Source organism: Gossypium raimondii, chromosome 6 (genome assembly GCF_025698545.1).
Source record: "Gossypium raimondii isolate GPD5lz chromosome 6, ASM2569854v1, whole genome shotgun sequence".
NCBI classification, from domain to species: domain Eukaryota; kingdom Viridiplantae; phylum Streptophyta; class Magnoliopsida; order Malvales; family Malvaceae; genus Gossypium; species Gossypium raimondii.
This window is the reverse complement of record NC_068570.1, coordinates 51,494,639-51,509,831: the sequence shown is the minus strand read 5'-3', so window position 1 is coordinate 51,509,831 and position 15,193 is coordinate 51,494,639. Positions and strand designations below refer to the sequence as shown.

General features: G+C 31.5%; 1 protein-coding gene across 3 annotated transcripts; it reads left to right on the top strand.

Moving 5' to 3' along the window:
- Positions 1-630: 630 nt before the first annotated feature.
- Positions 631-5,551, top strand: LOC105773350 (aspartic proteinase). 3 transcript variants are annotated; one of them, XM_012595144.2, is made up of 14 exons: positions 631-787; positions 2,002-2,379; positions 2,491-2,551; positions 3,215-3,309; positions 3,395-3,507; positions 3,599-3,767; positions 3,865-3,904; positions 4,014-4,078; positions 4,181-4,294; positions 4,429-4,493; positions 4,619-4,775; positions 4,857-4,976; positions 5,095-5,183; positions 5,258-5,551. In XM_012595144.2, exons 2-14 carry the CDS (start codon positions 2,008-2,010, stop codon positions 5,340-5,342), a joined length of 1,545 nt encoding a protein of 514 aa, XP_012450598.1. In that variant the 5' UTR covers positions 631-787; positions 2,002-2,007; the 3' UTR covers positions 5,343-5,551. The 3 variants fall into 3 exon arrangements, with proteins under 3 accessions (XP_012450598.1, XP_012450595.1, XP_012450594.1); XM_012595141.2 differs by having other exon boundaries at positions 661-787; positions 1,982-2,379; XM_012595140.2 differs by having other exon boundaries at positions 730-787; positions 1,993-2,379.
- The last annotated feature ends 9,642 nt before the right edge of the window (positions 5,552-15,193 follow it).

The following is a 15,193-nucleotide window of genomic DNA, read 5'->3' as shown; positions in this document are numbered from 1 at the left end:
TATTTTTCTCCATTTTTGAAATTTATATTTTCCTAAAATTAATTTTTGATTATATGCAGCAACTTTTTAAATATGTGGTCACTCTACCATTAAGCTCCATTACCTCCCTAACAGCGGTTCTACATGGCAGTCCAAATAGATTTTAAATGCTAACCTGAATATTCAGTTGTTGAGATGAAAATAGACTTTTAATTAAATAAATTTAATTTGGACTATTACGTAGGACATCGAAATTGATATTTAAAACCCATTTAGACTGTCACATAGGACCGCCGTTAGAGAGGTAATGCAACTTAATATTAGAGTGACCATTTCGTAACAAAAGGATAACGTAAGTGACTAAAATGTAATATTTAAAACATAAATGACAAAAATATAATTTGAGACAAATAAATATGATTATTTTTGTAGTTTACTCTTATTAATTTTTGTAATAGATTGTGTCGTCGTCAACTTATGCTTTTCCCTAAAGGAAAGGGTTTGAGAGAATAAGAAAATCGTGAGCCTCCAATTTATCTCATATGTAATCTAACCGCATGACTGTCATTCTTTGATGAAACAATCAAGGGTTCAGATTCAATCAAAAAAAAGAATCATCCATCTTTAAAAAATACCTGATTTTATCGTTTTTAGATTATTAAGGGCCCCACTTGTTTGACGGGTAGTTTTGACGTCCCTCTCCCCCCCTCCCCACATATATATATATTCTCTCTTTCTGCCTCGTTTCTCCCCTCACCAAACTTTCCTTTCCTTCGTTGCTTTCGCCTTAAGCGGTCACAATATTTCGGTGAGCATTGTTCCATTATATTCCATCCTCCCTTTTCACATTTTAAGTTTTGTTATGCTTTGGATTTACTTTACTTTTATGATGTTATTATTTTTTGTTCATCGGATTATGTTGTTGATTTTGTGAGGAACTTGAAGCTTCAATCATAAGTTTTGTTTTTTGTTTTTCCTGCCTTATTGTTGTTTCTACAATGAGAACTTTATTTTTTTTTCTTTTTTAATTATTCGTTTTTTAGCTTGTTAGCAGTGAACTGCTTCTTCCTTTACATTATTGAATTAAGACTTGTTTTTCTTTTTATTTCTAGCTGTTTTAGCTTGTAAATAAGAGTTCTTTTTACTCTTAAGGCGAAATTTTTTGATAAAGTCATTACTTGACTGGAAATGTGGACTTAATTTGACTTAGATATGACGCGTGGAGAATTACATCGCTTTTGACCTCTGTTTTCTCTTATTTCTTACTAAATATGGCGGTGGGCAAACAGAAATTTTATATGGATCAAAATTGAATCTTAATTTTTTAGGCTAAGATGTAATTTTAAATACAAATTTATCATTTTAGGGGCCAAAGTCCTGCTTGCCTGCCTCCTGGCTATAGCACTTTAAAATTGAAAAGTAGACAAACTAGAAGATATTTATACTATGTTTGGGTAAATAATGTAAAGGAAAAACAAAAAAATTGTAACGAAAAGAAATGAAGATTAAGAAAAGAAAATGATATATGTTTTTGTTTGCATACTTAAATTTAGTAAAAGGAAAGGAAAGAAAGTAAAGGAATTTTTATAATAACCATTTGATTAAACTATGGAAAGGAAATGATTGATTATAGTGATAATTTTAAGTTATATATTTATAAAATAATTTGTATAAAAAATTATCCCGATCAAGAAAAGTAGTTTACTTTCTTCGGCTTTTTCCCGAACTGGGGAAAACAAAATCTGAGTAATAGGGAAAGGTAAGGATATTCAACTCAATGTTAATGAAACAGGTTCTCGTATTTTCCTATTCTTTTTTCCTTGTTTTAGTTCAATTCAAACATATGGCTGAGGTGTTTTAAAAAAATTATTAGATTTTTTAGGAATTTATAACTTGTCAAGTTCAAAGTTATGGTGGATGGTGTTGATATTAGCAGTCCTTCATGCATGCATGCTTACAAGCATGTATCTTTCTTCTCTTACATGTTATTCTAACAATGCAGTGGTGAACGAGGGTTTGTAGGTTAATATGGGAACCACCGTCAAAGGGGTTGTGCTGTTGCTGTTCATCTCGTCCCTGTTGTGTTCTGTAGTACTTGCATCCAATGATGGGCTGGTTAGAATTGGGCTGAAAAAGATGAAATTGGATCCAAACAACCGGCTTGCTGCGCAGCTTGACTCAAAGGATAGAGAGGCTCTCAGAGCATCTATTGCTAGAAAGTATCGCTTCCGTAATGATCTAGGAGACTCTGAGGAAACTGATATTGTTGCACTGAAGAACTACATGGATGCTCAGTACTATGGTGAGATTGGTATAGGAACTCCACCGCAAAAGTTCACTGTGATATTTGACACAGGAAGCTCAAATCTGTGGGTACCATCAACTAAGTGCTATTTCTCGGTGAGCCCCTACATTTATGTTTACAATGAATGCATAGGAACTGAAACTCCTTGATAATTGTGAAAGCTAATTTGATTTAGGGAACATGATTCACGTTACATTGTGGTGTAGGTCGCATGTTTCTTCCATTCCAAGTACAAGGCAAGTGAGTCAAGTACTTATAAGAAGAATGGTATGTCATATACTCTTTTTTATTTTACTCATAATTGTTTCTTCCTGATATTAATGTTAGCAGAACAAATTTTAAGTTCTTGATTTTATTCTTTTGACCAGTAATAAGTTAAATTTTGATATTTCAAAAATAATTATGGCTGTCTGCAATACTCTTGGATTAGGTAGTGATAGGTTGATCATAATTATGTCCAGTGTATGGTTATTTCTGTTTTTGGTCTCTGTTGGTGGGGACGAAGCCAGGGATTTTGTTCGGAGGTTGAGATGTGTTAAAAGCTTAAATTAAATTCTTAATTTTTTTAGAGGGATTAAAAATGCAATTTTTTTCGTTTAATTAAAGGCTAAAAATGATTAAATTGAATATGCTAATTTTTGGAAGTGCTAAAAATCAATTTTCACATTTAGCTAAATGGGGCCAAGGCCCCTGCCTCCTCCAAGCTATGCCCTGTTGTTGGGGTAGGACGAACTTTAGTAGAAAGATGGTTTTCTCTGGCTTGTAACCTCATTCGTACTTCTCTGGCCTATTATTAACAAAATTATAAGTCATGAATTCTTTCTGCAGTAGTTTTCTTATAACTTGGTAAATTGCATTGCGGTGGCTAGTTATCTCATGGATGATAAAATCTAAAATAATCTAGAAGTTGTATTATCATATTTGATGCAGGGAAATCTGCTTCTATTCAATACGGTACTGGAGCTATTTCTGGTTTCTTTAGTAATGACAATGTTAAAGTCGGCAACTTGGTTGTGAAAGATCAGGTAAGTGGTGCTAATCTTCTATTGCGTCTGATTTGGCAGTTTGAAAGTTTGAATTAGGTAACTAGTGACCTATTCACATTATCAGGAATTTATAGAGGCTACTAAGGAGCCAGGTGTTACATTTATGGCGGCCAAATTTGATGGGATATTAGGACTTGGGTTTAAGGAGATTTCAGTTGGGGATGCTGTCCCAGTGTGGTATGTTTGCATTTTGATTTTAATTTCTATTTCTATATAAGATGTTTCTGGATATTTACAAGTGTCTTCTGCACCATTGTTTATCTTACAGGTACAACATGGTCGAACAAGGTCTTATCAAAGACCAGGAATTTTCATTTTGGCTTAATCGCAATGTAGGAGAAGAAATGGGTGGTGAAATTGTGTTTGGTGGGGTTGATCCAAACCACTACAAGGGCAAGCACACATACGTTCCTATAACACAAAAAGGCTATTGGCAGGTTGACCTTTCAAACTTAAATTATTATGTGCCACATAAATGCTTTATATATATACACTCCAATCTTTCGACAATTTTCTTATTTTTCTTTTTGATAGTTTGACATGGGTGATGTTCTTATTGGTGACAAACCAACTGGTATGCTCCTTCCAATACCTAGTGTATTTTAAAGTTGGAATCTTCAATCGCACAAAACATGTTTTTGGCATGGATCTTTGTGTTTCTGACTTGGTTTTATGCTATTCAGGATATTGTGCTGGTGGTTGTGCAGCAATTGCAGATTCTGGAACTTCCCTGCTGGCAGGTCCTACAGTAAGTTGTAATGCGTCGTTGTTGGGTTTTGTGATCATTCTCATGTTGGTTGTTATCCTGGTTATTGTTGCGATTCCTGATTGTTTCTTTCTCTTGATGTAGACTGTGATTACCATGATAAACCAAGCAATTGGAGCCTCTGGAGTGGCTAGCCAGGAGTGCAAGGCAGTGGTTCAACAGTATGGACAAACCATCATCGATTTACTTGTATCTCAGGTGAAGGCTCATTTTACTGTATTACGTAAGGTTACAAGTGGTTTGTATTCATTTGTTGTAACGTCAGTTGTGACATTGTTCCTCCACTACTATTTCCACCTAGTGACTAGTCTTTTCCTTATTGTTTCCAACAGGCAGAACCCATGAAAATCTGCTCCCAAATTGGATTGTGCGCTTTTGATGGCAGTCATGGTGTTAGGTCAGGCTCCATTTAATATGTTTGTGTTTGTTTTCACCAATTTATGGTCTTTTGATTTCCACTTTATCTGAAGATAGAATGTATTGAAGCGTAAAAAGTAATGGTGCTTGAATGTGTTTGTATAGCATGGGCATTGAGAATGTGGTAGATGAGAGCAACGGCAAATCGTCTGGAATTCTTCATAGTGCTATGTGCCCTGCTTGCGAGATGGCAGTTGTGTGGATGCAGAACCAACTGATGGAGAATCAGACTCAAGACCGCATATTGGACTATGCCAATCAGGTGACGTGTGATAGACTGATGTTCAAGAATTTCGCAATTGCACTCTTTCAAATGCTGATCTTCCATTTGATACTTTTGCAGCTTTGTGATCGGGTGCCAAACCCAATGGGAGAATCTACTGTCGACTGTGGAAGTCTTTCTTCCATGCCAACCATTTCCTTCACTATTGGTGGCAAAGCTTTTGAGCTTACACCAGAAGAGGTACTCCCCATCCTTATTTTCTATTAGTAGTTTGATAACAGTTGTACAGGTTCAAATCAGATTGTCCGACTGACAACACGTTGTGCTGACATTAATTTTCTGGGGTGATGTAATCCAGTACATTCTGAAGGTGGGTGAAGGTGCTGAAGCTCAATGCATCAGTGGCTTTACTGCTTTGGATGTCCCTCCTCCTCGTGGACCACTCTGGTATTTTATCTTTGCCTTGTATTCTTGGACAGCCGAAATCATTAATCTTAAAACACTTGGATTGATTGATGCAGGATTTTGGGAGATGTGTTCATGGGTCGCTACCACACTGTGTTCGATTTTGGTAAACTTAGAGTTGGGTTTGCAGAGGCAGCATGAAGGGGACCTGAGGTTTTCAATGGCCATAAACTATATATGTGTATGTTTTAAATTTATAAAGATCCAACGAAAGCCTAAAACCTTGAAAAGAAATGATGCTGTGTTGCCTGTAAATATTTGCGCTCCTGCACTGTAGGATTTGTTTTTAGAAGAAGTCAAAAATATTGTGGTTGCTTTTAATGAATGGTTACCATATATTTGAATTCTCAGCTTTACCGACTTATGAAAATCGATTGAATGAAAATCCATATTTATTTGTATAATACCAGTGAAATTGATAAAAGAATTTGAATTTTAAAATTATAGAGATTAAATTACCTGAAATTTGAGATTTAGGTTAAAATATTTTATTATTTAAGAAAATAGACCGTTTTGGAGTAACTGATGAGATAAAAGCATGGCTTGTGAGATGTGCTTTTTGAAAAGCATTTTGTATTATCTTTCTTGATTGAATGGTTAAATGTTAGTGTATTTATCTTTGTGGCCTAAGTTTGATTCTTCTTTTAAGTTTATGCATACTTTATATTTGTTTTAATTTTTAATTAATGTTTTTAATTTATAAACATGTTGTTATAAAGTTATTTTATTTTATTTTAATTCATAATTTTAATTAATAACTACTTTATTTATATAAACAAAATAATAAATATGTAATTATATAATGAAAATATATATTTATGGTATATATCATTATGTAAATTATATATTTTAATTAATATATCCTTTATTTATATGAGGAAAATAATAAATATGTAGTTATATAATGAAAAAAGAATATTATCATTATCATTATGTAAAAATATTTTATTTTTTAAAAATAACAACTAATTTTTTTTATATTTTTCCTTATATATAATTTATATATGTCAAATATTTATTATTTCCACCTACATTGTGGGTATGTTAAATTTTAATATTATAAAATCAAATAATTATTTCAAATATCATTATTATTTTATATCTAAATTATTTCAAAGATCATTATATTTTCACCTATATTATGGGTATGATAAATTCTAATATTATAAAAATAATAATTTCAAATATTACTATTTTTATATGTGAAATATTTCAAATAATTATTTCAAACACACCGTATAAATATATATAATACTAAAATTTGTCACGCCCATGATATGGAGGAAAATAAATATTTCACATATAAAAATATATTTACTAAAAATAATGATATTTGAAATAATTAATTAATTTTATAATATTAGAATTTTCCATACCCATAGTGTAAGTGAAAAAAATAAATATTTAACATCTAAAATTATATATAAAGAAAATATATCAAAAATTAGTTGATGTTTTAAAAATAAAATAAATTTAACATAATGATATATATATATATATGTATATATAATATTTTCATTATATAATTACATATTTATTAATATGTAAATAAAGGAGCTATTAATTAAAAAGTATATTTAATATAATGATATATATAAAAATATTTTCATTATATAATTACATGTTTATTACTTTGTTTATATAAATAAAAGAGTTATTAATTAAAAATATGAATTAAAAATAAAATAAAAAATCGACGTTTTTAAAACTTTATTGATAGTCGAACTAATCGAGCCACAAGTTTGCTGGTCCAACCAAAAAAAATTATTAAAAATTAAAAAACTTGGTTCAATTGCCGGTTCAACCTATCTTTTAGTTGGTTCAATAGGTTCTTTGTTAGTACAAATCTCTGGTGAGGAAAATCTCAAACACTCGAATAGAAAATGAAGAAATAGGACAAGGCTCCAAGATGTGTATCAAGCCACTATTTTTAATGTTATATCACCTATATTTAGTGTGCAAAATAGTTTCAAGCAAATTAATCTTAAGGATACAATTAAGCTAATGATTATTTGCGTTTTGCACTGACGAGAATAATTCACTAAGCACTGAGCAATGTATAACAAGAAACTCAATTTCTACAAAGAATTTTTGTAGTAACTCTTTATAGAACAATCTAATAATATTAGAAAATGATGAATGATAAAAAGAATTTTCAAAACTTGTTGGCGTAATTTCCAAATGAATGTCTCTTCATAGAGACATCTTTCGATAAGTGTCTTTTCTAAATAATAACATATTTAAAAGACATATAATTATTCATCTAATATTATAACTATTCAAGTAATATTGTTTGAATAGTTATAATTCTTTTAAAAAATCAAGTGATATAACTCTTAACCAATGACCAAAAGATTTATCTTTTGATTAATTACACCCATTCATTTATAGTTATTGAAACACTATAAATATTTGAAAATGTTCCAGCAATCTCCCCCCATTCTTAAAATATTTTAGATTTTGATATTCTTGGAAGTCAATTTGCATAAATGAAGATGTCTTATGATTGAACCTTCACTTAGTGAAAACATGTTAAAGTTAATCAAAATTGCATGGTAGACTAAGCTTTAAACCGACTATTCCATTTGATTAATCGAACACATCTCACACAATAATTTCAACATCGATCAATGCATAGTATCCAAAGACACTATTTTGGCCATGTGTCTGTGTCTTCTTTTCATGAGTGTTGTCAGAGCCAAGCCCTTGAGCTCCTAGAAGCGGCCGCACTTCCACTCACATAGGTAGATCCCATCAAAAGTGTTTCTATAATTATAACACTCTAACATATTTATGTTATGGGTCCATTAAGAGTACATTACTCATCTTTCCCTTATCATTACGGGTGCCTAGAACTTTAATCTTAGGATGTATTTATTTATAGTGCTAACAATCACATGCTAATGATGTACTTTGTCTCATTGAACTCAAGGCTTGACGTTATACCAAGCACTGAGTCGAGTTTCCGTCATGGGTGACTATAATTAATAGGCTTGAGTCCCATCTTTTTTGAGGTCTTGTTGACTATATCTCTAGCAATACTTTTTGTCAAAGAATCCACCAAATTTTCACTTAACCTCACATAATTAATAGTAATCACTCCATCATAAATTAATTTTCGGAAATAACTATGTCTTAATCTAATGTGTCTAGACTTTACATTATATACTTGGCTATATGCCTTTGCTAGAGTAGCCTCACTACCACAAAGAATAGAAATAGGTGAAATTGGTTTAGGCCATAGAGGTACATCATAAAGCAAATTTCTTAACCATTATGCTTCTTTAGATGCAATGACTAATGCAATAAATTCTGTTTCCATGGTGGAATCAGTAATAAATGTTTATTTATTGGAATCCCAATAAATGGCTCTTCCACCAAGAATGAAGATCCATCCACTAGTGGATGCGTGATCTTCCAAACTTGTAATCTTACTAGCATCTGAATACCCTTCTACACTATAGCGAAATAGGTTTTTAGTGGCATTTTTTGGGACTATAAGCGCCGCTAAAACAAGTTGCGGCATTTTTATAAGCAGAGCAAAAAATGTCGCTATAAATAACACTACTAAATTTTGCAATGTTTATGTGTAAAAACACTGCTATAGAACATGACCTTTAGCTGTGCTTTCCCCACAAACGTCGCTATAGAACATGATCTTTAGCGGCACTTTTCCCACAAATGCGTTTTTGGTAAAAGCGCTGCTAAAAGTCATGTTTTTTGGCAACGTTTGTGGAAAAACGCCACTAACTTTAGCAGATTTTTACCAACCCATTTTCATTCATAAAGAACCCAAATTGTCAACATAATTTCCTGTAACATCAAATCCAATAAAAATCTGTAAATCTAAATGATACTTCAAATCCAACAAAAGAAATATGCATATGATCTAAATTAATAAATGAAATAACAAAAATATATTATATTCAAAAGTTATATTGTTAAAATATTCTCACAATAAGAGAACAAATGTCTAAGATGACAAATTTTGCGACTGCTGAAATATCTTCATCATATTCTGAAGTTGTAGCTGGAGTTCGTCATATTTTCTGCTTGCCTCTGCTTCCCTAGCTGCTGCCTCCGTTTTAAGTTGTAGCTGAAGTTCTTCATATTTTCTTTGAACCTCTGCTTCTCTCGATGCTGCCTTCGCTTTAAGTTGAGCAATTTGCTCAATTGTGTTCGTTTGCATCTAAGCCATCTGGTCTCTTAGCCTCTGAACTTCAGCTTGAGCCTGATTCCCCGAAGGCATGTATTGCTGTGAGCTGGATCCAAAATATTGGGTTGGGTTAACAAAAGATCTTTGAAATCGAACCCGACCATACCTTTTAGGACCCAAAACTTTAGTAATAATTCAATTATCAATGCCGTCAAGATTAACAAGACTATCACTTGAAACGATCACTTCATACTCCGCCCTTTTATCCTTTAGTTTCTCCTAATAAATCAATCAAAGAGTTAGCAACGAAATATATAATCAAAACAAATGTAACATAACTTAACATTATTTGCATTACAAATGACGAATTAAACCATTATAATTAAACATGATAAATATTTAAAATAATTCAAATTTTATTAAGTAAATATACCATAATTTCTGCAGCTTTAGTAGTCATAGGTGATCCATCTTCTTTCTATGTGTAATGTCAAAAAGTTGAAGGCGTCTAACTTTTTTACCAGGCGACAGTTCCTACAATGTAGTAGGAAAAATATTATTTAGTAAAAAGTAATTAATATTTGACACAATTAATAAATTCAAAATACCTCGTCATCAGCTACACAAGCAAAACTTTTCGACCCAGCTGTGTGCTTAAATTTTTGTTTTTGCCTACTTGTAGTTCCAACTCGCTCACGATCCTACATTATGAAATTATTATTACGTATATAGTAAATACTATAAACCAAAATAATTATAAGAGTTTGGAAGTACATAATACCTCTCATTTCTTTGAATTCCAAAATCTAACTGCATCTTCCTATTGGTACCTCAGCTTATAATTATAAGAGTTTGGAAGCACGTAACACATTTCGCAATTTCTCTTCGAAGCTTATATTTTTCTTAAAATATTCCTTCTTTAAAGCACTTTTATGGTATCTCCATTTTTTTCCTAATGCCTTCTTCACATAATTATCCGAGACCTCTAAAGCAAATCTCTTATGCAAATAACACAAGTTTAGAAAGTAAATATAAATGAAACTTAAACCAGAGTATTATAAATTATATTCACGTTATTACATTAATATTATCGAGAGCTTGATTTTTGTTACTATCAGGCATATAATGTAATAGCCCGATTTTAGGCCTAGTCGGAACAGTGGTTTCGGGACCACAAATCCGACGAGAAAAAAAATGTAATGGCTTGAATTTTCAGAGGTGTCGGGACGGTGATTCGAGATCACTAAATTCGACAAATGGGTAGAAAATATTATTAATTTAGTAAGTATAAGTTAAATGTGAAGTTAGGAAAATTTTTGAAATAGTGAATAGTGCACTAGAAATAAATATTAAAATAATTAGAATTGAAATGAGGTATCAAGACCTCGGGGATTTTAAACCGAGCCATAAATATTTTTATAAATATTTATGGAGTGTTAAAAAGTTAGTATTAAAGTTTCGTTAAGAAATTTTAAAGTTCCGATAATTAATTGAACAAAAAGGACTAAATTGTAACAAATGTAAAATTTTGAGAAATGATTAAATAGCTTAAATGATAAAAGGAAGAGGGGTTAAAAGGAAAATAGACCCAAGGTCTATTTGGGCTGGACGGCAAAGGCATGAAATCAGCAAGAAAGTAAGAAGAATTCAGGGCAAAATTGGAATATTGCAAAATTTGCTTAATAAAGTTAGGACCAAAGAGGAATTATCTAGATTTCTCTTCATTTTTCTGAATTCTCATCAGCTAAAACACCATGAAAGGGCTTCTTCAAGCTGGTTCTTCATATTTTTATTACAAGTAAGTTCAATTCTTGACTATTTCTTGAAATTTTTGTATTTTTATGACTTTTACAACTAGGCCCACTTGTTAAATTCATTGGTTTTTGATTTTATGAAAGAAGTTGAAAGTTGATATGAATATGTGCTAGAATTATATGATGATTTATCATGAAATTAGAGCTTTAAATTGTTCATATGCTGATTTCATTGAAAGAATTGAATAGAAAGTGAATGTTTGGGACCTAATAGTAAAAGAGTTTGAAGATAGAGTTATATGTGGAAATTCTGAATTCCAATAGTTGTGTAACAACTTATAATGTCTAGGTAAAGTATTAATTGAGAAAATTAGATTAATTGAGGGGTTAATTGAGAAAGGACCGAATTGTATAAACTGTGAAATTTGGGGCAAAATGGAAATCAACATTTTGCACTAAAGCAGTTTTGGACAGCAGCAGTAGTGTAACTTTGAAAAATCACAAAAAATTGTAGAGATTGAATTAGAGGATGAATAAAATATTAAACTAAAACTTATTGAGTCTAGTTTCTTATAAAAGAAACGGTGTGAGCAATGGAATTGTAAATCATGAGATATAATAGATTTTGTGAGACAAGGTCAGAATGAATTCGGGTTCCCCTGTTCTGACTTTGGAAAATCATTAAAAATTGTAAAAAAATGATTATGAGTTATAGTTTATATGGTTAGAATCCTTAATGAGTCTATTTTTAGAAGAAACAAACAAAAACATCATCCGAATTCTTTACAATGAGATAATTAATTTTTGGTGAAGAGTGGTCGGAACTGTCAGACAGCAAAACAGGGGAAACTTTAAAGAATAAACTGTACTATTTGGCTGAACCAAACATTCTGAAAATTTTATGGTATGAAGATATGTGAGTCTAGTTTCAGGGAAAATTAACATATCTTAATTTGGAGCTCTTTAGCTCCAGATAAAAATAATTTAGTGACTCTGACTCGGATAAATAATTTTGAATATACATGTGAGTGAATAGTGAAATTATAGCTAATGTTGTTTAAGTGTGTTATACACATTAAGGATGTGGAATGGAGAGGAGGAGGAGGAAAATTGGGAAATATATGAATGATTTGTGTATAATTGGTCATATGCTTGATTTTAATTGATAAACGATGAAATAGAAATGATGCTTATATTTGTGCATTATTGGTCATGGTTTAAGCTCATGTGTGAAAATAAAAGTTTCATAGTATGTGTGTATGGTATATTTGGTATATGTTTTGGCATGAAATAATGTCATGAATGGTTTATGAATTAACACATGTTGGTAAGCCTGATACATGAATAAATGTTGTGCTCATCCATGCTTATAATGCTTATGCTATACGTGTATTTGGCTAACATATTTGGTGTATATGCTTAGACTTTGGCCAAGTAGTGGCTAGATTATGCCACGTTAAATTTATAAGTTATGCATTGAAATTGTTTATCGTGTGGTTAGTTCCAAAAAGAGTTATGTTTAAATACACTAGCTTGCAACTATGGTTGAATGATATGCTTATATCTTGTGTGATGTGCATAGAAACAAGTGTGGAAAGATAATGAAATAATAAGTTCATATGGCTGAAATTTAATGATTAAATGTTAATTTCATGAATTATACAATGTATGATGAAATGTATTCATTTTGAAATGAGAATAAAATAAAATGTGAAAATTGAATAAATGATCAAATTAAGCGGGCAGCGGATTTGAGTACTTCTGATCAAGAGATAAAGTGATAAGTGGTAGCTTTAGCTACACTTATCTGATCAAGTGAAAAAGTGATAAGTGCTATACTTATCTGATCAAGTGAAAAAGTGATAAGTGCTATACTTATCTCATCAAGTGACAAAGTGATAAGTGTTAGCCTTAGCTACACTTATCTGATCAAGTGAAAAAGTGATAAGTGCTATACTTATCTGATCAAGTGACAAAGTGATAAGTGTTAGCCTTAGCTACACTTATCTGATCAAGTGAGAAAGTGATAAGTGGTAGCCTTAGCTACACTTATCTGATCAAGTGACAAAGTGATAAGTGGTAGCCTAGCTACACTTATCTGATCAGGGACAAGTGATAAGTGATCATACGTAAGACCATAGTTATACTATGGCAAAGTGAAAGTGAAGTACTCAATTTTCCGTAACCGTTCCCTAATTTGATTAAGGATGGTAAGTGACAAATGGGCCCAAAAGAATTAAAGTAAATGGATAAGTGGTAGTGTATTTATATCAGGACGATGTTGTTATTCAAGCTAAAGTGATATTTTCATTGCAAAATTGAGAATTTCATAAATGTGTTATTGAATGGTATAATCAATAAACATTGAGTTAAATGGTAAATACGTATTAGTGTTGAACTTGATGTCATTGAATTGTACGTGAATTAAATGGAAATTGCTAGTGATATGATCTAAATCGTGAGCATGAGAAATTACGAATTGAAGGAAATGGAAATGAAGCATTGAATTACATGAGTATGTATCGGGTCTCGTAAGCCCTAATTATTATGATTATAACATTTTGAGGATATACTGTGAAAAGTTATAGGAGCATGTTAATTATTTTGAAAGTTTTAATTTAGATGAAATTTTATAACTCGGTTAAATACGTTTACAAGTGCATGTGTTTTGGTAATGCCTCGTACCCTATTCCGGTATTGAATACGGGTAAGGGGTGTTACATATGATGCCATGACTCGTAGTTGTTAGGCAACAGATTGACATTTTGTGCTATAATGCCTAAGTATCCTGCTAAAAGTCGAGCTTTTGATCCAATAGGCTGACCATGATTATTTCTAGCTACTTTGTCACGCTTGACAGAATTTAACTATTATAAATTTTTTAATAACGTACGTCCTCGAGTTTTGTGCCTCCCACCACTTTCAGCTAAAAAAATTGTATATTATAATATAAGAATTTGAAACAGAAATCAATAATAAAAGTCAATATGCATGTAAATTAAAGTTAACATTACTTTGAATTTCTGTGGGCTTGTCAGCTGTATTCGGAACATTTGAAGATCCAATAGTCTGTTCTTCACTATTTATTTCTTCCGAATTTGGAGGATTTTGAATAATACTTAGATCTTGCAATCTTCTTCTAGGCATCTTATCTGCAATACATATAAAATAGTTGAAATATTAGTAACTAATTACAATAATAATAGTACATATAAAATAGTTGAAATATTTAACAAGCTCAAGATTTAAATTATAATATTACATATAATTAAAAAATCGTAAAATCTTACTATATCATGATTCGTACATATCTTCATCCATATCCTGGCGAACCCATTGAAATTGTGTACTAGTACTAGGGATAGTTTTATTTAAGTTTTATTCTGGAAAATGTTAAGTTTCTGATCTTTCGTCGATGTCATCTCTACTTCCATTGCCCATGTAAAACAAGTCTCTAGGGGTGTTACGGAGTACAATTTACCAACCCTCATTAGTTGGATCTTTCGAGTAAAAAACTTGTTTGACTTGAGAAGAAAATACAAACGACTCGTCTATCAATTGTTGTCCAGTGTGAATTAATTGAGAGAAGTTCACCATTGTAAAACCGAATTGATCTTTTTTAATTCCCTCAGCAGTATTAATATCAACCTAATCACATCGAAATAAGATAACCTTCTGTTTGCCGTAGTAATCCAACTCAATAATGTCCGTAAGAAGTCCGTAATACTCCACATTTCCCTCAACAGGATTACTGTCCCTAACACTAGCATAACCTGAATCCATTAATGAGGAAGGCCATATATATCTTTTTACTACTCTATTCGGACCTTGGGAAAACCATTTAACTTCGTCATTGACGTCCTTTCCACCCCAAACCTATTGAATTGAAAGTAAATTGATTAATTATAAATGTTATACAAAAACATTATTATTTTTCAATAAAAGCTTCAATTGCATACCTTTTCCCTAACTATTCATGAAAAGAATCTGTGAATAACTTATGAATCTCTCGGTGTTGTAATCTTTGGAAGCGTGAATGAGATCTCAAGACTTGTTTGTACTCACTATGTTAAAAAGTGGAT

Excerpts from the sequence above, each read along its gene's own strand:
- LOC105773350 (XM_012595144.2), top strand. The coding sequence starts at position 2,008 with ATGGGAACCACCGTCAAAGGGGTTGTGCTGTTGCTGTTCATCTCGTCC. Across the intron at positions 2,380-2,490 it reads CAACTAAGTGCTATTTCTCG|GTCGCATGTTTCTTCCATTC; the intron begins GTGAGCCCCTAC and ends ATTGTGGTGTAG. Across the intron at positions 3,508-3,598 it reads GGGGATGCTGTCCCAGTGTG|GTACAACATGGTCGAACAAG; the intron begins GTATGTTTGCAT and ends TTTATCTTACAG.